The sequence below is a fragment of the Talpa europaea genome, assembly GCF_964194135.1.
Source record: "Talpa europaea genome assembly, chromosome: 1".
NCBI lineage: Eukaryota > Metazoa > Chordata > Mammalia > Eulipotyphla > Talpidae > Talpa > Talpa europaea.
The window spans coordinates 152,614,257-152,637,871 of NC_140073.1; the positions used below are offsets into that span (position 1 = coordinate 152,614,257).

General features: G+C 48.8%; 1 protein-coding gene across 1 annotated transcript in view; it reads right to left on the reverse strand.

Moving 5' to 3' along the window:
• The window catches only part of DNER (delta/notch like EGF repeat containing), a gene marked incomplete at both ends in the record, with an annotated part of 252,537 nt that overhangs the window by 78,432 nt on the left and 150,490 nt on the right, over positions 1 to 23,615 (reverse strand). Inside the window, one exon of the mRNA XM_084235240.1 lies at positions 14,818 to 14,971. Coding sequence (XP_084091366.1) covers positions 14,818 to 14,971 — 154 coding nt within the window. The remainder of the gene's footprint in view (positions 1 to 14,817; positions 14,972 to 23,615) is intronic.

The following is a 23,615-nucleotide window of genomic DNA, read 5'->3' on the forward strand; positions in this document are numbered from 1 at the left end:
AGAAACCCAGCCTCATCCTGCTAAGAATCCCGTGCACTTATTAAATTCTAATAAAATAGTTAAACCTATAGGCAAGGTAAGTCTTGAATGCTATTAAGTGCTCCAACCCTGATGCAAGTTTAGTAAGATTTCAATCTAAGAAGCCAACCCACATTGGCAGTGTGTGGGGTGTTTGGGGTTGTCATAATGGTCTGGGGGTCCTGCACTGCCGAGATGGTTCAATATAACAAGAGTTTTCTCTCTCCAGAGCCAAAAGCACATTGAGGACCATTAGCAGGGATCGGTCCCTGTCTAGTTGCTTTTTTGTTCCGGGGCTTTAAAGGTTCACATAAAAAGATTTTTAAATATAGGAAAATGGAACTATAATGAAAAGGGCTGAGTGTAGTTGGCTAGATCTGGAAAGTGTGTGAGCACGGGTGTGTCCATGGGCTCAGCAGAACTGGAGATGAAAGCAAGATGGGAGGAGTGTGAGGTGGAGTAAGAGAGGCAGGACTGGGGTTATGGGGTCACAGCATCACCCAGCATCCCCAGCTGCAGGAGCCATTGTCAATACCCACCCTGTGACATGCTGACCTGTTGCTCAGGCCCTGACCTGTTCACATGAGGATAGGTTATGTACCTCAGGGAGTTGCTGTTGGAATGTCCCATTATCACTAACCCTGCTGCTCCCACTCATCAACTAAGGGAGAGGTGGGCAGAGGGTGAAAACCCAAAGGTACTGTGGTTGGCATAAGGGGTTTTAAACACCAGCGAGTCATTTCCTGGGCCTCAGAGAACAGTGACTCACCTGCGGTTGTCAGACAAAGCCACAACAATGAACTCTCTACTGGATACCTAAGACACACGAATCATCTTGGCTCTGTCTTTGTGTTCTCCAGCTTTAAGCTTGATTCGCTTTTTTACTTAATATCAAAACCAAATGAAAGGGTGGTAGGCATTTAAATGAAACAGACCATTAGAGTTTGGGCTGGGTTCTTTCTTCCAGCCTGCTGAAAGTTTGTCTTTTCTCCAGATAAGAAAGTAACCTCGCTGATCATGAATCTCTTCAAGTTACCAAATCGGTGCCCACCCCATGGGATGTGGTAGATGATGTTCAAGCAAGGCTGTGAAGTCAGCTGGGCATAGGAGAGGTGGCCACCGTGTGTGTGTGCTGTGGAAGAATTTGCTTTAACACATACATACAAATGGGCATTTCAGGCCATAAAAAATCTCTGCCATAAGTTCCAGGGAGGCACGAGGGCATGAAGAAAAGTCCATGTGAAGGCACAGGAGTCTGCAGGGCAGCTGTAAATGTGGTTCAGACTTTCCTAAAAATGCACAGTGACAAACGACCCTCCCTCCAGTTCCCAGGTGACTAAAGTCCATACCTAGCCACATAGGCAAATACCATAATCGCCCCCTTCCTTCTAGCCAGTGATATGCCCTTTCCTCTAACAGCCAGACCCCCGCTCTCCTGGACCACCTCCCAAAAGACGGCCACGGCCACGCCATGTGAAGCCTTTCATATTGTTTAGTTCTGGGCATCCCTGCCTCTCCCCAGGACTCCAGCACTGTCTCGGCAGCCCACGACCCCTGCTCTCTGACAATACATCCTCCAATCCACATGCAAGTAGCCAAAGAGATCTTTCTAGACATCATTTGCAAATTACTCTTAGACTTAAACCCTCCAGTGGCTTCCCAAAGAGTTAGAATAAAACCCAAACATTTTAGGGGCCTCCCCTGGTGGCGCAGCGGTTGAGCGCTGGGCTGCGAGGCTGCCCGCAGCCTCTGCAGTGCCAGTTCGATCCCCGGCCACCAGCGAGGGTCCCACAAAAAAAAAAAAAAAAAACATTTTAGCCCCTGGCTAATGGGCACTATCTGCTCTGGTACTGCCCCCTCTGCTCTGTCCACTCTCCCCACTGACCACCACGCTGCTGCCACTCTGGGCCTCCTGCTGTTCCTAGTCTCACCAGGCGCCATCTTACTCTCTAGCCTGGTTTTTGAGCTGCGCCCTCAGGACCACACAGAATACACAAGGTGGTGCAGGTTATAATAAGAGCAGGTATGGTCCTGCCCTAGAGAGAGGTCTGGTGCAGATTTAAAATGGGCACTTAATAGAGAAGCTACTCAAGAGAGCCAGCCGCCAACTTGGGGAGGGAGGGAGCTGGTGGAGATTCAGTGGGATTTCAGCCATAAAATCAGGAAAGACAGTAGAGGTTGAAAGTGAATTACATAAAGAAGTGGAGGACCTAATAGAAGGACATTAAAGTCATCTCTGGAGCCAGGTAGGGAGCTGCGGAAATGTCTTAAGGGAACTAACACAAGTACACAGGGAAGGAAGTTAACCGCACACTGAATGGGAGTTACAAATAAAATCAGAATAATTAGGTCAGGATGGCTTTGGACTCCAGAGGCTGTGCAGTGTGCAACCAATTCCATTTGGAGAGTACGGACAGGAGTTCACTGCAATCAGGTACAACAAACAAGAGCTCCTTCCTCTGTGCATCTGTCTCTGCATGAGAAGAGTCGCCCTGACGCTGGGCCTGGTGAGAGAGCCAAGATCACGGGTCTGAGTTGCTCACTGGGGAGGGAGACGCAGGAGGAGCAGAAGCTAAAGCTCTGGCCAGGAAGGGGCAGCAGAGCTCAGTCCAGGGCACCAGACCTTTGACTCACAATGATAGTGGCAGCGACACCTGCCCACGCAGGTGTGCACCAGGTAGCTCAGAAGCCCAACACGTGCAACCTTCTATTTAACCTGCACAACCACTACTATGTGGCCGCATTCTGGATCCTGTCACAACGCAGGGGGTGCTAAACTTCCTAGGATATACAAGACAGCCCCCTCGAGCATTTAGCCAGCCCCAAATGTCCCTGACATCAACATTCAGAAACCTGGGTCCTTCAGACTGAAACCCTGCATTTTTGTCTCAATGCCTCTTACCATCCCTTCACCAGAAACCAATCCTATGCAAAGCAGAGAATGGCACCTTCAGAAGAGCTTAAAAATAATCCTTGGGAATGTTTGCAACGTCTAGCTAGTTAAAGACTATTTTTAAATAAATTGACACTGAATAAATGGAGGATTTATCACTGAGGTGGCTCGTGAAGAAATAAACAATTGGTTCAAAATAGGTGACTATTAGAACTACTGTCCTCGTCAAGAATCACAGGGGCTAGAGTGTCTCTTTGGAGAACATTCTAGTATAACATTTGGAAAACATTCTAGTATAAAAAAGATGTAAGCAACATCGTGCCTCAGCATATACAGGAAGGATGCCTCACAAGGCCCTTGGGGTGACTAAAAATGAGGCTTAGAACTTACAAAGCTGCCTGATCCCGAGAGATGCAGTCAGGTGAGTCAGGAAGAGGCGCTTGGCAGGTTGGAAGGTGAGCAGAGCCACTGAGTAAAGGCACCAAGTGCCTCAGCCCACATGTCACCTGTGTTCTGCTGTGAACCATTGTTAACATTTATATCACTTTATATTTAAGTATAAAATATAATTTCACTTGATCAGTGCATGGAGAAAAGGAGCTGGTTCCCTGTGAATATCCCAATGGTTTGGAGAAAACAACATCCTAGGGGTGACTTTTAATTGCCAGCAAGGCATAAAACACCCACCCCCAAGTACACCCAAAGCACTTCCCTTACTGTCGTCTCCAAATGAAGGAAGCCCGCCTGGAGTTCAATGACAAATTCCATGAGGCATAAGTGAAACGGGCTACATGAGGCAGACTATTCAAAAACAAGGCAATCCATCAGCCGTTTTTTTAAGTCTTCCCCCAACCTGCACAACCAACTTGATGCCAACTTCACGAGTCCTCTGCTTAAATGGAAATGTGCCTCTGTGCTGAGCTGACTCTGTGAAGTGGAACCTAATTGCCTCTTTGGAGAGTAGTCCTGAAAGCTTCCAAGGTGGGAGCTGTGGTAAGAGCTATTTTTACTGTTGCTGGTCTTTTAATAGCTGAGCCTGTGCAGCGAAGCGAAGCTTCGGGATTTGTGCTAAAAGCTGATGCCACAGAGAGAGGCCCCCGGCCTGCCTGTGCCCTCGGGGACGGACCAGCAGGCCCTGCTGCAGAGATGGAGGGTCTGCATAGCCTGCTGAGCAAGAAATAAATCACAGGAGTCTGTACCACCCAGCTCTCCCATCTCAGACACATCCAATTTCAAAGTTGGAGGGCAGAAATGACTGCACAGAAAAAAATAGTAAGAACCTCTGGTAAAGGGATACAAACACATCTGAACAAATTCAAAGCCAAAGGCAAAGGAGGGAAATTATCGGAGGCCCATCTGTGCAAGGCAACTAATGAACTATCATTAAAATGGGAGTGAAAAGGCAGTGGAAAGAACAGTCTGCAAGAAACTGACCCTCAACAGCCCTGGGGAAGCTCAGCCCCAGCTTCAAAAACAAAGGAAGCCACATCTCGTGAGAAGAGGCAAGAGGCAGCGTGCACGGACAGTGGGTGAGAGTCTGGGATGATGGTGCCTTGAGCTGCTGAGTGAGGACATCAAAGGACTGACTTGGACTTTCCTTCCCTCACAGCTGGACGGGGCAGCACGGGCACCTGCCTCCCATTACAGGTAACCCCTGCGAGGACTGGATGAGATCAGCTCCGAGCAGCAGCCACCACTGCTGTTGACTGCGTCCTTGAACTCACAGAGGCCGTGTCACGCCTGCACATTGTAGCAGGCTCATAATTATTGAATGAATGAATGAATAATTTGTGGATTTTCACAAGTCCAAGCATAATGCCAATATCCTTTATCTCTCTGGTTTTAAGAGGCATCCAGGGCAGGGTGCTCCGGTGGGGGCTCTGCACCAGCAGCACTGGGAACCTGCTATCCCTGCCCCTCACCTCATCATCTGGGACCTACAGAACAGCCCGGCATTTTGAGTTTTAAAAATCCCTCCCCGTGATTCTGATCCAAGGTACATGCTCAAGGTTGAGATCTGGAACATCAGCAGATGTTTTTTTAACATCAAACACTAATATTATTCATTTAAGAATTACCCATGGGGTGCAGGTGGCCAAGGAAAGAGATGGGAGAGGGAGAGTCAGTGACTCCATCGTGTCACAAAGTCTTCACTGATCGCAGCGCCGACACGTGGCTTTTCTTGGCCGAGCCTCTGTAAGCTCAGTGACTGAACCTGCCACTGCATCATCTCCGGATCTGCAGCCCTGCTGTTTAAGAGCAGGTCCCCGGCACCCAGCGCAGGGCAAGGAAATGAACACTCCACTCCTTATCTAGTGGAGCACAAGCTCCGGGCATTACTGGGTTTTAAATCATCTTTCATTCCATTTCCCCTAGAACCCAGATAAGAAATTGTGAGGTTGAGAGAGTCCAGAATCTGTCTTCTTGGGCGGTGATGACAAGGGAGGGTGGGATTTCAAGAAAGATTCCTTTCCTTCAGCAGGGCCTAACAACTCCCCCGGAGACACTGAAATCATGGCCCAGTTGGCTCGCTGGGGAGGGAGACACAGAAGAGCAGAAGCCAAAGCTCCAGCCAGGAAGGGGCAGCGGAGCTCAGTCCAGGGCACAGACCTCTGACTCCCAGTGACGGTGCAGTGACACCTGCCCACGCAGGTGCGCACCAGGTAGCTCGGAAGCACAGCGCGCACAACCTCCTATTTAACGTGCACAACCACTGCCACGCGGCCGCACTCGGGATGCTGTCACCCAGTCAGACCAAAACTGAGACCCAGTCGGAGCAGGAAATCTCCCGAAGGTCACAAGGAAAGGTGTGCGGGCAGGTTCTGCCCTCAGGCTTCTCCGCCCAGCGCGGCTGCCCTGGGATTCTGGCACCTGCGGGGAGGCTGTGGCCAGGGTGCAGGCAGCGGGTGACGACAGCCTGGATCGGGTCACGGGGTGGGAGAGAAGAGGGGCAGGTGGGCCACCAAAGAGAAATACGACCAGGAGTCGATGGGGAAGATGAGCTCCCAGCCCGCGCGATGAGGGTGGAGGCAGGAACTAGAGCCCAAGTGGGGGCGCGGGGGGGGGGGACACGGGAGGGTGTGGGGGACATGTGGGGGCGTGTGGGGGCGTGTGGGGGCACGTGGGGGTATGTGGGGGCATGGGGGTGCGTGGGGGGTGCGTGGGGTGCGTGGGGTGCGTGGGGGCGCATGGGGGCACGGTGGGGTGCGTGGGGGGCACGTGGGGGCACGTGGGGGCATGGGGGTGCATGGGGGCACGTGGGGTGCATGGGGGTACATGGGGGCATGGTGGGGTGCGTGGGGGCACGTGGGGGCACGCACCCACAGGTCTAGCCTTGGGTCTGAAGAGGATGATGCGGTGTTGGCAGATGCATCTGGTCAAGTGGGGCGCTGAGGGGCGCTCGGGAGGGAGGCAGGCTGGGAATGAGCGGCTGCTACCCCAGGGAGAGGCCACCGCTGAGGAAGGTGCGGGCTGAGCTCCCCAGGTAGCAGGGAGAGGCGGGAGGGAGCGGCCAGTGGGGTCTCAGGGAACCACTCTCCGCGCCCTGCCGCTGCCAACCGCTGAGCCCGGGATGGTGTAACGAAGCTAAATGGGTAAGAGCACAAAAAAGAAAGAGCAGCTGGTCTCAACTTTTCTCTGAAGCTTGCTGTGACAGAGCAGAGCTTGGAGGCTTCCCAGCTGCCCTTGAGCTGAGCTCCAAGGCCAACGGAGCTGGAAGACAAGAGACAGAGAAGGGGCTACCTCGAGGGAGGGCCCTGAAGTAGACTCGACACCCCAGCTCTGTGAAGATCAGCCTCACCGTGTTTCTGGGACTCCCTACCGAGCTCCAGCCTCGTCCAGGGTTCTTCACCCCCTCACCTGCCCAACGCATGACCCTCCTTGCAACAATCTTGTATTTAAAAAACAAGGAAACCCAAGAGCAGAAAGTGTCAGCCCTTACAGGAGGTCACTTAACTGCTAACCAAGAGGCTGGACTGAAGCCCTCGCCAGCCGGTTACTGCTCTGCTTTGGTTCCCTCAGCACCAGCCAGGCTCTGGGGGCGGGGAAGATCAGCACCACAGGCACCACCAGGGTTCTCCTGAGACCCTGCCAGCCCCTCCCTCCCTCCTCTTCCCTTCACCTGGAGAGCTCAGCCCTCCCTCTTCCTCCCCTTGGGTAGCCGTCACTCTCAGCCAACCCCTCGAGTGGATGGCTTCCAGAGCCTTCCTCCAGCCTGAGGGGACACCCCACAGTGACATCCATCCCCCGCGACCAGTGTTATACTAACGGGAAATTGAGAAACTGGGACTATAGTCCCGGGAAACATACTGTCACCCCAAGATGGACAGAGCTAAGAGGCCTGAATGGCTGCTTCCCTCTGGTGACCTCCCTCAGCCTCACAGCCACCCTGCCATACTCCACACACGCAGGCGAGCCTGGAGCTCCTCACTCGGGAACTCTGCGTGACCCCATTCAAGAAGCACTCCGGGTATCCTCTCCTTGAGCCCAGGGCGAGCAGGACCCAGCCAGTTCTGCTTTGTTTGCAGGGGGTCACCCACTTCCGACTCCCACCTCGAGGGGCCTCGGTGCCGGCTGCGGCAACAGGCGTGTCTGACAGCGTAAAGCCAGGGCGGGAACACAGTTCCTTCCCCTTGCCTAGGAAATGATGATTTTTTTAAAAATAGGCTGAAATCACCAATTAGTCAGAACAATGAAGTGCTTTGCAGTTGGAAAATGCTTTGTACAAAGCTAATAATATTTTGGCAGTGGTGTTCTGAACGTGGATCACAGCTATTCTCTTCAGATATAGCTCCTTTGAGGAAAAATTATATTCCTGAAATTAGAAGGCTTTTAGAAAATAAAGCCTGATTAATGAAGGTAAATTTCAACTTAATCACGGGTCGCGTGTCTACTGTGCCCACGGCGCAGGACTTGGTGCTGACGGGGGACGGAGCAATGACAAAGAAGAGGACATCAAGGCCTCTGCCCGCAGGCCAGCGACAGGGCGAGGGGACAGAGGAGGAGACAGGGCGTGCGTCCCTACTGCGTCCCTGCACACCTCACATGGAATTTTGCCTTATTCTAGTCCTTCATTCAATCATTATCCAGCAAATCTTTATTGAGCACCTACTATGGGGCAGACACTGGAAGAGGTTCTAGAAGTATGTGTCCAAAAAACAGGTGGGGGCTTGCATTCTCACTTAATACACCTCTTCAGTTGTGGTGAGGGCTCTTGTAATCTGACAAGCGTCAAAGAAGCAGCCCAGAGAGGCTGAGTCGGAAACTGGTCAGTATGGAAGCAGGACTCAGATTGCTGGGTCCAGAGGCTGTGGCCAAGTGGGACAGGTTGGGCGCCAGGGCAGATGGAACCAGGCCCCTGGCTGGCATGCATGACCTCACAGGACAAGCAGAGCCTCCTGGTTCTGAACCGGACAGTGTGGGCTCAGGGCTGGGTGGGAAGCAGACAGGCGAGAGGGGAACAGCCCACACTGAAGGGCTCACCATGTGGGATCTATGACTGTCGTCTGGGATTCAGACTCTCCAGCCCCTGCTGTTACATAGGATGCTATCATTTCAGGACATAAAATAATGGAGACTGTTTCAATTTCATCCCTTGCGTTACTTTTGCCTCTAAAATGCCTTCAGAGTGGCCCAAGCTCACATTGGTTCATGCTCATATCTCGCCCATCTCTTGTCCTTGCAAACAGGGCCACGTGGGGGAGTTGGACGCCTCATGACGATGTGAAAACCCAGTGGCTATGACCGTCTCCAACACGGTGCTGCCCTGCGGCCTGTGTGGCAGCTCCTGGCCAGCTCCCCTGCTCCTGTCCCTGTGCGTTACCTCTCAGAGTGATGTCAGAGCTTCTGACACAGCCCACACGACATCAGTGCAAACGGCGGCCACCTGTGGTTTGGACAAACCCAGCTGCCAAAGTCGATAATCAAGAGTAGTTTGTGCTGCTGATAAGTCCCTTCTTTTTGACAGTATTATAAGAAATTTCTAGGAAAATATCAGTTATGTTTGATAAAAATTCATTCCCCACCACAGAACTTGCACTGACCATAATCTATAATCCATTCTGTACTATACCTGTGTCCATGGCATTCATCAATATCTCGCTATGTAAAAGGTCAACTTCCGCTTCCAAAAAAATTGCATTAAAAATCAAAATGAAAGCTCAAGCATAGAGTTTGTTACTTAACCAACTCAATACCGGATCTGTAATATTCATGCATTTCTAGATTTCCTACAGGTCAGAAAATTCCATGTCCATGGCATTTTATGTAGAAATTAAAGCACAATATCAAAATAGTAGAAAATTTGGAGCTGAGGTTTCTTTGCTGAAAATAGCATTTCATTTTCCAAGAATTGGTCACCTCTCAAGAGAAATGAATACTATTGCATCAAGTGAACAACATCTCCATGAAGAGGTTTTGTTGGGAGAACCTGGTTTGAATTAATTCACTCATCAAACAAGGTAATTTCTCAAGATCAAACTTGCAATAATCTGAGCAGAGCAGGAAGCAATTTCAAAAGAAAAACATACTTCCCAATGCTTGAGAGTTCTCGTGCATAAATCTAGAGCTCCAAAGGTCAATTAATTGATGTTAATTAACCTGTAAATAGTTCTTCCTCAAAGGAAATGTAGTTTTTTTATGGAAAAAAAGAAAGTTTTTCAAGAGTGTTCAGAACTAAGTAGATAACTCAGTCCCCTTTTTTGGGGATATTTTGCTTAATATCTCTTCTCTTAAGAAGATGCCTATTTGAGGGCCTCCCTGGTGGCCCAAAGGGTTAAGCACCATACTATGAAGCAATCCGCAGCTTCTGCAGCATGAGTTCGATCCCCTGCCAGCCAGGGAGCAACCCACATGGCGCAGCAGACCTCCCCTGTGTCCCCACTGGTCCCCTCAGCAGTGTATTTCAGTTAGTCTGCCTGTTCTGTTCCCAACTCTGTCTCTGTTAAATCCTCCCACCCCCTGCATCTCTGGCCTAAACCCCAGCTCTTGTATGCATAAATAAATAAATCTTTTTTTTAAAAAAAAAAAAAAAAGATGCCTATTTGATGTGAGAAAGTTGAAAGATCAACACTGCCTGCAATGACAGTCACCCCAGGGCCGGCTGTGTGGCTGCACACACAGGAAGACAGCTAAGTGAGTGACAGGATCCTGGGCCTTGTGGGCAGTTTCAAAGCCCACCCATTGCTGGCTGCTTCTCCTGGCATGACAGACACCAGAAGGGCGCCCACCACACTGTCCCCAAGTCAGTCTCTAGGGACTGTGACTGGATTCTGGCAAATGGCTGTGGTGGAAGTGATAGTGGGCCTCCCGAGCTCTGTCCTCAGCAACTCACACAAGACCCTGCAGCTCCCCCTTTCTTCTGCAGCAGCTGTGGGGGCCTCTCTTCACAATGTGAAGGGACCTGGGTCCCTGAGGGTAGGTGTCTTCTCATGACCCAATAGAATCAACCATTCTTGGAAGCCACAGAGGTCTGGGTCCATGTGTCACTGCAGCAGAGTCCAGCATGGCCCGTGCTGATATTCTTGGCCAAATTACAAAATTCCCTTGTGCCTTTGTTTCCTTGTCTACAAAACTGGTATAATGAAGAGTGCTTAACTCAGAGACTGTTCTAGAATACCCTTAGAAAGCACTCAGCACAGTTCTGGCACGTGATAAACATTCTATAAACATTAACTGTGTGTGTGTGTGTTTGTGTGTGTCTGTCTGTGTGTCTGTCTATGTGTCAGTGTGTGCCTGTGTGTCTGTATCAGTGTGTGTCTGTGTGTGTGTTGTATGTCTCTGTATGTGCATTAACTACAGTAAAAATCTCACTGAGAGGTAGGACTAGATACCAGAAGGAGGTGGGGAGCTGTCCCACAGGGACGGGGAACTAACAAAGCAGAGCCAGCAGGAATAAGTCAGAGCAAGTCTCTGGGCACAGAGAAAGTTAGGGCCCCGGAGTGACAGTTCCCACATCTCTCTGCCTCTGACTAAGATTTGCTCCAGAGCCTGAGGAGGAACAGAAGTCACAGGGAGGGAATCCCGTGGACCCAGCTCTGTGAAGGCCACTGGGAGTCAGGCCAACCCTGAGACAGGCAGGAGGCCTGAGAGGCCCAGCTAATCCGAGGCCACCTTTGGCTAATGTAGACGGTCAGAAGGATGCAAGAGTGTGGCAAGCTCCAGCGAGCACAACAGATTTCAAATGGCCATTGTTGTTACGTCAATGCTTTAAATTCTACTCAACAGGAAGGAGCTTCTTGTCCGTGGAGTGCTGTCTCACAGCTGGACGACTCCACACCAGCCATGCCTTTCTGCAGGAAGCTTGGACAAGATAGTGAATGTGGGTGGAGGTGTCTTACCCTGTTTTTTTTTAAAGTTGTTTAAATTGTAACCTTTGTATAAGGTTGTTGGAAAAACCATGATGTATTTTTTTCTGTCTTCTTTGCAAAAATGACTTTTCTGACAACCCAATACACAGGTATCTATATAGAAAATAAAATGGGGTATTATTCTTTGAAAATTGGAACATTTTAAATTTTATATTCTCCCAAGTCCACCCCTAGGTAGCCCTAAAGCCACCTCGAGCACGTGGGCGACAGAAGACACACACGTAGGTGCCTCTCGTGCTGGGCTGCGGGGCACAGATGAATGCAGCTGACTGCAACAGCCCAAAGCAGGAAACCCAGCGACCAGCTACGCAGCCGGGCCCAGTGAGGGAGCAGTAAGCCCGAAGAGTCACATGCGTGCTCCTGCTTTTATAAAGGTGTAAACAATTAAAACTTAAAATAATGCTTTTTAGAAACATGTAATCATTAAAACCATATAGAAAGGAAGACAAAGGACTGATAAACGTGACATTCCGAGTGACCGTTGTCTCTAGGTGGGAGGAGAGGTCAGGGGTGCGTGGGGTGACCCGAGTCCATGATCAGTTATAACTTCTGTGTTGGGAAGGGTCTTGGCAGGCATCGTTACTGTATTAAAGTAGCCAAGTAAATGCATGAAAGCAAGCTGTGGGCGTGAGGACAGAGTGTCACACAGCACTGGGGGTGCTCCATCCTGTGCACAAGGGGTGATGGATCTGAGATGTGGCCCTACATCTTGGAATCGCATACAATGTTGTAAATCCATGCTACCCCAAGAAAAATAAATAAAAGTTGGCCTCCCTGGTGGCGCAAGGGGTTAAGCACTGCTCTATGTAGCAAGCCACAGCCTCTGCAGCACGAGTTTGATCCCTGGCCAGGGAGAAACCCACATGGTGAGGCAGACCTCTCCTGTCTCCCCACTGCTCCCCTCAGCAGTGGATTTCAATCGATCTGCCTGTTCTGTTCCCCACTCTGTCTCTGGTGAGTCCTCTCACCCCCCGCATCTCTGGCCTGTACCCCAGCTCTTATATGCATAAATAAATAAATCTTCCAAAAAAAGAAATAAATGAAAGTTAAAGACATTTCCAAAAGAAAAATAGGTTTAAACTAGTTTTTATAAAAAGTGAAGCAATCCCCTTTGAGAACAGATCCATATAAAATATCAAACTAAAATCACTTCAGTCCAGATAGTGACAAATTCCACCTCCCAGCTCTGATTGAGACTATTTATGGAAGGATCTTGACTCATCCTGACATTATTTATCAAAGAGAAATTGAAAACATCTTAGAGATCTATCAAAGGAGGAATAATTTCAACCTGAGGCCACCTTCACCCCCCTTCATTCATTCAATTCATAAGCACACTGCATCCGGGGTTTATTAGACGCTAATGAGCGACACCGAAGCAGGGCTCACGCAGGCGGGGGAGACAGGAGGTAATCAAGAACCACAGAGTAAACACAGGCCGAGGCTGAGGGAAAGGGATCGCAGCTACAAAAGAGAAAATGGGAGCGAGGCCCAGCAGGGCTTCCTGAAGAAAGGGGCATGGGTTAAAACAGGAACCGGGTCAGGGACCAGGCAAAATGGAGGCAGCAGGAAGAGCTGTCCAGGCACAAAGGTGAGTCCCAGGACAGAGGGTGCTCAGGCTGTGAGGTCAATGCAAGCCCAAGGTGGCTGGACCCAGAGCAGGCAGACAGCGGGGTGAGGTGGTGCTGGAAAGGTGAGGAGAGACAGGTGTGGAGGAGGAGAAGGAGTCTGGGGATGTCGGTCTTCAGCCCAACAGCAATGGAAAGAAGGGCTTTAAGTAGGAGAGTGACTATACCAGGGGGCCCTGGGAAATGATCACCGCAACCCATGGAGGGTGGAGGGGACAGAAGACTGACCTGATGAAAGGCTGTGCTCACTTTGGCAAGGTGACTGCAGGGGGCAGCAAGGTCAAGGTGGACAGAGAAGCAGCGGGAGATTCTCTCAGCAGTGCAGACAGGGGCAGAGGCAGCCAGCCTGGGGCTGGTAGTGGGCTGCAGAGAGGGTCGGGGAGCCGAGAAGTCTTCCCGTGGTAAAATGGAAAACACTTGGGGGTAAGACTGATGTGGACAGCGGGAGAGGGAAGCCCCCAGAGACTAGGAGCTGCCTGGCTGGGAGAAGCTGAGTGGTGTGGGCTGGGACATGGGAGCCCAGTTTGGAAAGGACTGAGCTCAAGGTGACCTGGGACAGGGAAATGGAGATGCCAAGAGCAGTCTGACCTAGAGACAGAAATTTAGGAGGCACACTATGAAACTGGCATCGAACAAAATGCACTATACCTTATGAAATGTGCTGGCATGGAAAGATGTCTGTGACTAGGAAATACACACTGAAAAGAGCAAGTTACAGAGCAAAGCGCATGCTGGAATCATTTTTTAAAAGCATGCAAGTATTTAATCATCTAATGTTGGGTCTTGGTTCTTCCAATGAGCACCCGATCACCCCAACTTCCCCCTCACTCCCTCCCTCTCTAGCCCCATCTCCTGCCTCATGCTGAATCCCCACCCAGTGGCAAAGTGGCCACAGGATAGGGTGGGAAAGGAAAGATGATGTCAGTTTTGCACATTATTTCATAATAAGAAAAGAGAAGTGGGGCCTCCCTGGTGGCGCAAGGGGTTAAGACTGCAACATGAGTTCGATCCCCGGCCAGGGAGCTACCCACATGGCGCAGCAGACCTTTCCTGTCTCGCCCGCTGTTCCCCTCAATAGTGTGTTTTAGTCAGTCCTCCTGTTCTGCTCCCCACTGTCTCTGGTGAATCCTCTCACCCTCCACACCTCTGGCCTGTACCCCAGTTCTTGTATGCATAAATAAATGAGTCTTTAAAAAAAAACAAAACAGTAATTCGGTGTTTTCTTTTAAGCTGTATCCAAAAAAATTGTATGAAAATGCTCACTGGTAACATGCCATTCCTGGCTTCTTAGAGTTTTATCCTATAGTTGGCCAAGCAGTAAGTCAATTAAGGGCTGGCCAGAGCTCAGAAGTCTGCGGATACACTCTACTGCCCTCCCGAGTCACTCATGCTCCAAGCATTTGGAAGTCTCCTGTAATATCCACAAATACCCCGTAATAACCAAGGAATAAATAATAAAGACTCGCCTCATTGTGGAGAACTGTCCACCATGAACTTGGGCTTTGAACACATACGAGCAGAGAAATTCACATTAATGGGAGGGTTAAGTAGTTACATAACCACTCAAGTCTGCAATTTTCTGAAGTTACTTAGCATAATCACCCACTATAGCCTCAGTCCATACTCAAGCACACATTCACTCATTTGTTTTTTGAAACATCCAGGGCTCTCTTTGACTAAGACTATAACCATCCCAGTGCAAAAATGGTGGACTGTTAAGCACCCCAGAAAGTCAGAACCCTGATGTTCAAGTCCTCGTGAACTGTCATTCCCAATTATAGGGAGAGAGACTGAGAGAATCAATTGAGATCGTCAAGCCCCTTGTCCAGGAGCTGGAGAGAGCATGTTCACCGTCCTGGGTGCCTCAGTGCATGCGTGTCCCACAGAGAGAGGGGAACCCCAGAAACCATACCAGGCAGGCAGGTACAGGTGAAATTGCTTCCGTCCAGCTTCTCGCTGGCGTCGCCGCAGCTGGCGTTGTTCTGGCAGGGCTTGCTCTGGCAGGCGTCAAACTCCTCGCAGAAGGTCCCCACATACGGGTCCTCACAGGTACAGGAAAAAGTGGCCTAAAACACAAACAGCCAGACGTGTCACACGAGTCCCTCCAAATGTGAAACTCAAGTTCAAATGCACCCCTTCTTTTCAGAGTGACCAACACGGAGGACCCTAATCACAGCGTGTGTGTCATGACCTGATTGCAGTGATGGTTTTCAGAGAAATAGAATTTCTTTACAGCTTAATTTCCAACATCAAGTGTTTCTGTGGCATGGCAGGTTTGCGTGTCCTGTTAACTAATTTCAAACATTTATTTTATTGCTTTTTTTTCATTTTTCATATTTATCTCAACCATTTTAATCTTCCTAACACAGGGAAGAATAACTTCATTTTAAGCAAAAAATGAAGTTCTGCTGGCCTGACATGGAAATGGACTTTTTACTAGAGCAGCTACACTCCACTACCCCCCTTGAATTGGGTGTCACTCCAATCAACCAACCAACATCCCTCAGCAGAGAGTGAGCTCATGGCCGAAACACGGCCTTCCGGGACCACTCTGAAAGGCTACTGAGTTCCTCTCTAAATGAGCTCTAGGACCTCCCTGGTGGCGCAAGGGGTTAAGTCTCCGTGCTATGAAGCTATCGGCAGCCACTGTGGTAGGAGTTCAATCCCCGGCCAGGGAGCTGACCCACATGGCACAGCAGACCTCTCCTGACTCGCCCGCTGCTCCCCTCAGCAGTGTATTTCAGTAGATCCACCTGTTCTGCATCCCACTCTGTCTCTGGTGAATCCTCGGAACCCCCCACCCCGTACCTCTGGCCTGCACCCCAGTTCTTGTATGCATAAATAAATAAATCTTAAAAAAATAAATAAAAACTTATTAGAAAAAAATAAAATGAGCCCTAGTGGATGGCCACACACATGCCCTGGTACACAGGGAGAGGAAGTTGGGGAGTCAAATGACCATGGCCTGGGTTTAGCATATTAAACTAGTAGAAGACCACAACCCACCCCCACCCCCAACCCTGAGGCTGTTTGGCCAGCAGCTCCCTTCCTGAGACAGCTGTGAAATCCCAACAGAACTGAGCACTTCTGAATGAATGCAGCCGGAGGGTGGTGACGTGTCTAAAGGAAACAGATCTGGATGCAAAGCCTGTGGGCAGCAAGGTGGCTACGGGATTCTTCCACAAAGAGCCGAGGGGTAGAGGCTGAAGAGAGAGGAATCAGCAAACCTGACTGCTGACAACATTGAAGCAAAGCAGACAACAGCTTTCCAGCTCCTCCCGCCCCTCACCTTAGGCAGGCCCTTAAACCTCTGAGTCCTCAAGGCAAGATGGCCGAGGATTATGGGTGTTTCTGGTGATGGGTGTGGTGTGAACCATTTTTACCTCCATAGAAATAATACAATTTAAAATAAAATAAATCTCCATGTCCCGAGCCCCTGCCCACAGCCACTCCTCAGTCTGCCCTGCCCTGCTCTCCCCACCCCAGCCTCCTGGCCCTAATTTAGAGAGGGACTCACCCCTCCTTAACTTGGGAACCTCAATCTGTACCCCACCCCCAGCACAACACACACTTCACTTCCTCCTAAAAGAGGAGGGGCTTGTCCTTGTTCTCTTCAATGATTTTTTTTGTCTATCTAGTTTCATCGTTCGTGGCCCTTCTGGATAAATCAATGTCTGCATATTTAGGTTGCTTGCAGCTGCTGTTAGTGAGACACAGTCCCCGTCCCTTCTTGTGACCCCAGCCTATGTGCCAGTGATCACGACTGACATAGAAAATGCTAGACTTAGGTTCCCGGTCATCACACATGAGACAGATGAGAGTTTTCATGACAGATGAGCTGATTCTCTTGGGTTTTCCCGATAAAACAAGAGTCCCAACCTCCCCAAAAGTGCACATCACTCACAAACAAGGACAAAGCTGCCTTCCCTTCTCCATGTCCTCAGGGTCACACTGGAGGCTCAGAAAAATACAACTTCAAAGGGAGGTTTGTAGAATTTACCACCAACAAGAAGGCTTGTTCAGGTTCTAGGAAAAAACAGCTCCTTTGTACCTTAAAAATGGTCTATTTTTATCTTTAACTTATCGATGTGTGAACTGAATGTTCGACTCTTCCTAGTGCGGACTCAAACTCGGATTCCTGGAAGGATCACACAGAGGTCATTGCGCAAAACTGCTCTACAGGGGCTTCTTCTCAGTAGTTAGATTCCAGTGCCTTCCAGCTCACCTGCTTTGCAACCAAGAGACAAGTGTCCTCACTCAGGAGACCACAGTTAATACACCACAGGGGGAGGCCCCTGACCTCTGGCCTCAGCCGCCAGCCAAGAGGCCAGAATACCAAACAGGACCAGGATGTGAGCTCCAGAAAGCTGTCAGGTTTTACAGTGGTGTGTTCCTGGCATTAATTCAGAGTGTTTTTGTTAAGGAAATAGGACAAACCCTCATAATCTGCATCATCAAATCTTTTTTAGTTTAAGAATACATTCTTCAATTTGATTTTAGAAACCAGTGAAATTGGAATAAAAGCAACAGCTTTCCTTCTTAAGTTGGAGCTAAGTTTTCTGCCTTCTATTTCTAGCCTCCCTCACGCATCTTTGTGGGATGGAAATTCCGTCTGCCTTCTAGCAATAGCTTGACTTCTTGTCTGGTCCTTCCTGGCGTGGGGTTTCCCTCTTTGGGGTGTATTTGCACAGACTTGCAGCAACTAGGAAGGTAGCCTTCTGAGTAAGAAACTCCTTTGCTAGAACTGCCTTCAAAGGAAAAGTTTGTCCTCGCTCAAACATGCAGCTGGGTCCAGCTTTGCCATTTGCAGGAGACATGTCTGGAGCCCTTGGTGTGTCTACTGATTTGTGAGTGAGCCGTTGGAATTGGAAACATAGCACACGGTTCCAAGCGGGGTCTCAGCACCACCATAAATCACTGCATGTCATTATTTTTGGCAGCTGTCCTCTAAAATATACTTGGTTTCTATCCAGATGCTCCACATTGCAGATAAATGTCTTTGCTTATTTGGGAAATACATTTTGCATATAATTCTTCTGGTGAGTTCCATGGAAAATATGCCGCTCACAAAAATAAATGATTAAAAGCTCCAAATCAAATATCTTTGAGTTTCAGCTTTGTTTGAATTTAAATCTCAGACAGAAGCCACACATTTGTGTTTGTTTAGTGGTGAGCAGGGACCTCAAAGAAACTTTGAGAAACTGCTAAACAGTTTGACCCAGCAAAACACTGAAATGATTCTTAAAACTTGGACTGATGGACAAAGAAGATTAACAAACGTATACATAACCATGACCATAAAATTTTAGTTAAATCCTGACATATTCTATATCACATCACATACAGTTAGTCTATTTTCTAAGAATGAAGAGTTCCTATAATACTAAAAGGGCTGTTCATAGTTTCAAGACTGTTGCCTTGTCAGACACGATGAATATTAATTAGGAAACTAGGTTTGTTCTCATATTTGTTGTGAAAAACTGTGTTAATCACGGAGAGCTGCAAACTGTTATATCAACCTTGAAAAGCTTAACCCCCGCCTATGATAGCACTAATCTAGGCCCAATTAACTTAACAGCCTAAAGACAAAATGATCCACTTAAAGTGAGCAGCTTAGCTAAATTACAGAAAGCTACTTCCTTGCCAAATAATTGTATATTTCTATGTAAAACGATTATTCAAGTGAAATGAAAAATGACCCTCAGAGATGAATTTCAAAACCCAGTGCAGAATCTCAATTTTTCTCCAGAGCTTGAAGCCACATTTCCCACGAGGGCATTCATGAGACTGGCAGGGCAGAGCCTGCCTTGAGAAGTTCTAGGCGAGACCAATTCAGGATGTATTTGCACCCCGAATATGCCGCTCGTGAAAATAAATGAGGGATCTTTCTCTTCTCCATCTACACACCCAGCAACAGATACTTACTGAGCACTTACGAGGCTGCGTACTAGGAATGGAGGACTCAGAAGGGAACAGCTCTCCCTTGGGGGGCTACAGGGTAGTGTGGGTGACTGACCATGAACCATTGAAGGAGTAAGCAGCAAACCAGGTGATATCTGCTGGGAAAATCAAGTAGGGAAGGGCCTCTAGGAAACATCTGGAAAAATGAGGGTTGCAGTTAGAGTGAGGACAGTGTTGACAACACTAAACGCCATTGATAAAGTCCTACACGAGGACATTCACGCTGCCAAATATCAGATTTTTGCTGATCGTGAGAACTGCTGTTTGGGCCTCAAGGACAACGGAAGTAGCGTGACTGCCCTGACATTTCCTTTGGATTTGGATTCAGCGTCTTGGAAGTTGTACTTCACTCTAGAAGTGCTTGAGGACCTACGTGGTGTTTCTCCTCTCTAATTTGGATGCTGTGTTCCAATCTGGATAGGATCTGATTTCTTTCTTTTTTTCCTGGTATTTTTATATTTTAAAATTTTTGGAGGTATGGCGTTAAGCATACAAATACGTAAGTCTGAATTCCCTGGGTGGGACACACAGCCCTTGACAATCTGGTCCCAACTTGCTTTTTCTGTCTCTTTCTTTCCAATCTGCCTCCTGGTATTCTATTACAATTGTCAGCAACCAAAAGAAGAAAGAGAGAAGGTTTCAGGGAGTTTGCTTTCTTTCAAAATCAGAATTTATCCATCCTATTTCACCTTCTCCCTTGAGAGAAGGACACAGAAAGTAACATTTATCTCTTTCTGGGGTCCCTCTGACATCAGTGTGAACATAAAATCCCCAGCTGACAGGACAGAACATCGCACTGTTTATAGAGCTTGCTTACATTGATTTACCTCGTTAATCTTCACCACATCTCCCAGCTGGGGGGTTAAACGATCCACTTTAGGAATTGAGAACAGACTCAACAGAGAGGTCAGATGATTTATTTAAGGTGTCCAGCTGGCGAGGCCCAGGTCGAGGCTGAGCCAGAGTCTCCAGGTCCTTGTCCCCTGAGAGCCGCCGGGGCCTGTCCTGGAGGGATGGGCTGTGCAGCCAGACACGGGGGGCCCCTACGCCTCTCCTCTAAAATAACCCCTGACAACTGTGGTATTTGGTTCTTCTTGCTCCAGACTTTCCCCTCTGCCCTGGCTGGCTGCTCCCTCCCCAGCATCCTTGATGGCCCTGTGGCTCATTGCTTCTGTCTTCTTTAGTCTACAGTATAATACCAAGTTGATTCAAATAAGGTGTCCAAATTGAGTGAAAATATCCTTCCTGAGGACTGAAGGCATCACTTGTACACAAAGTGCCCAGTTCCTCACAAACAGACTCAGAAGCTGCACGCAGTTCTGGGCCAGCCTAGAAGCCCCTGGCGGTCAGGGCCTGGCTGCATGTGGAGAGCAGATGCCTGAGCCCACAGCATTCGGCTGCTTCAAAGCAGACTTGCAGGAGAGTGTGTGCCAGCTGAGGGCTCTTTTCTCTGACTTCCCTGTCTCTCTCTGAAGATCCTTTGTTTTGCTGAGACGGCCTCTTAACCACTACGACGTTCCTCATCGCACCGAGGGGCTCTGCAGCAGGAGAGCTGACTGACCAGCCCCAAAGCCTCTGAAAAGGGAAAGAAGATTCCAGGTCCTCCTGGCTTAAGGCCTCTGCAGGGCAACTTCCATTTCATCCTGGGCCAGCCTGATTCCAAACACATCTGGGCTCTCACAGTTAAAAGCCAGAACATCTGCAAGGTCAAAACTCTGGCCAAAGAATTGCTAAGTGTCAAAGCCAGGTGACACAGACATGGCAGGCTGCCAACGAACACTCAACTTTTATATAGATTTGAAATTTTCCATCATGAAAAAAAAAATATTTTTATTTTAAGAGTCTGGTGACGGCCCGAGAAAGGAGAGATAAAAGTTGGCGACATTAGTATCACATTTCAGGGCCCTGTGTCCAGCTCCTCCCTGTGGAATCTGCTGTGGCCTTTCTGTGGGTCATCAGGGGGGCTGTATGCCCATCACCACCAGCCCGTAGATGCGGCCCCCTCCAGGGATGTATTTCCAACCAAGTGCCAGGAAGAGCTCTGTGGGCCCTAGGGGATGGGTGTGTTTTCATCCGTGGACAACATGAATCACGGAACTCAGCATATTTCCCTCCACAACCAAGTCCTCTGGAAGAGAAGCTTCATGGTTCCTGGGCCAAGAGGAGGCCTGGCTGCCTCTCAGCTTCCCCAGCACGTGGGGCCATGGCCAGGCACAGCAACCCCAGAGTCTGCCTGCTCACACAGCCTGCGGGTGAAAATTCACAAGGCATCTCTAAACCAGTTCTCCAAGTACCAGCTGAGTCAAGTAGAGCCTGTGTCCTAACAGTGGAAAGTTCTGGAATCTTTTCACTCTTGTTTAATGGAGGAGCTCTAAGGCCACTATCCACGAGTGTTTTCTGCAGCCTGATGGCTTGGGCTTCTATTCCTCTCAGGGGGTTAGGGAGGAAAGGCAGTGACACCCAACTAACTCATCGCCATATTTCAGTCTGAGCTGAAATCACCCCAAGTGCACAGACCCTGCATCTGTGGAGACAGATGCCCCAGAAGTCCCATCCTGGTCATCCTCAGCCAGGAAGGCAGCTATTTTCCAAGGCCATGGGAACCAGACCAGGGGTCACTCATGTGGACAAACTCCTGCCAAGATGAAAAGCAGTTACTTTTCTGTGCCTCCCTGGTGGCAGAGGGGTAAGTCTCAGCACTATGAAGCTATGACCAGCCACTGTGGCCTGAGTTTGATATCCCTGGCCAGGGAGTTGAACCACATGGCGCAGCAGACCTCTCCTGTCTCCCTGCTGCTCCCCTCAGTAGTGTGTTCCAGCAGATCCGCCTGTTCTGCTCCCCACTCTGTCTCTGGTGAACCCCCTTACCTCCCACACCTCTGGCCTACACCCTAGTTCTTGCATGCATAAGTAAATAAATCTTTAAAAAAAAAAAGAAAAGCAGTTACTTTTTCATTTGATTAAACCCAGCTTGGCTCAGTCTAGCACACTCTGTTAGGTATAATTTAGCCCTGTTACTGAGCCCAGATTTAGTATTTAAGAGACAGAAAAGATCGTTTAGATGTCAAATGTAAGAGACTATCTGAGAGTTATATTAAGATGTAATAGTGCTGGTGAACACTTTTTCCTGAGCCCAGGCCACACAAGAGCACCTGGAATCCAGCCGAAGAGACAAATTGTTGCCTCCTGGAGGATCACAGTGAGCTCTCTCAAAGGAAAACTCACCAGAAAGTGTATTTGAAAATTCATGTCCATGAGCTGGGCCTTACGGTTCACCATTCATCACACATGTAATTTAAACAGCACACTCACAGCGCCTAGCGCTCATCACCTTATTTTCCCATTAATCTCAGACATAATATTACTCCTCTTTGGGTTCCTTCATTGCAAATGTAGTAGCTTATTCTATTTACATAAGCTGAGAAATCTGTAGCTCATTTCGCCATTCAATTCAAGACTTGATGAATTCGTAGAATCCAGTTCTTTGGCTTAAATGTTCTATCGTAAATAATGGAAACAACAGGGAAGGGAGTCCTGCTAGTTGCTTCCAAAGGACATTGACATTTACTGGTGACTCAAGTGAGCAGAAAGTCAATGTCTTTTAGAAAATTGCGTAAAAGCCTTTCTTCCTAAAATTGGATGTATGGGTTGGCAAAGGGAGATGTTCCAGTGGTTTCCGACCACATCCTGCCGGGCATCGTGCGTGTTCCCAGTGCGCAGAGGGTGGCCACAGACTCCACGTAATCAGCCTTGGCCTTCAATTCACTAACATCCACCTATTTGCTATAATGTTCCCCTCCATTAACAAAAGTTTGACTTTAAGAAAAATGAATGTTGCTGAAAATTCATCTATTGAAATTCCCTGAAAAAAAAAAAAAATAGCCTGAACCCACAAGTACATGACAAGCCATTCTGCTTTATTTTAAAATTCCATCTAGCGTTCCAGTTATTTTCTTTGCTACATCAAAAGAAAATATAGGGAAAAACTAATAAAATGGACATTTTGATGTATAAATTATTGATGAAAGGGACTCACTGCTTAGATGGAAAACGTACTGAGTCCAATTTTTTAAAAAGATGTCTTTATTTATGCATACAAGAGCTGGGGTAGGGCCTCCCCGGTGGCGCAGCAGTTGAGCGCTGGGTTGCGAAGCTGCCCGCGGCCTCTGTGGCGCAGGTTCGATCCCCGGCTGCTTCCCCAGCCCCAGAGGAGGGTCCCACATGGCACGCAGACCTCTCCTGCCGCCCGCTGCTCCCCTCAGCAGTGTACCTTGGTCCTTCTGCCTGCTCTGCTCCCCGCTCTGGCTCTGGTGAATTCTCTCACCCTCCCGTGCTTCTGACTGTACCCAGTGCATGTATAAACAAAAAACCAAATAAATAAATAAAACATGCCTCTATAAAAAAAAAAACTATTAAAAACAAAAAAAGAGCTGGGGTATAGGCCAGAGGTGTGGGGGTGAGAGGATTCATCAGAGACAGAGTGGGGAACAGGACAGGCAGATCTACTGAGATCCACTGCTGAGGGGAGCTGCGGGGAGATAGGAGAGGTCTGCTGCGCCATGTGGGTAGCTCCCTGGCCGGGGATTGAACTCGTGCTGCAGTGGCTGCAGATTGCTTCATAGTGCCGAGACAACCCTTTGTGCCACCAGGAGGCCCCCAGAATTACATTTTTAAAAGTAAAGCAAAGATGATAAACCAATGGTAACTTTTTGAAAAGCTGAAAGTTAAGGGGCAGGAGAGGGCACTAAG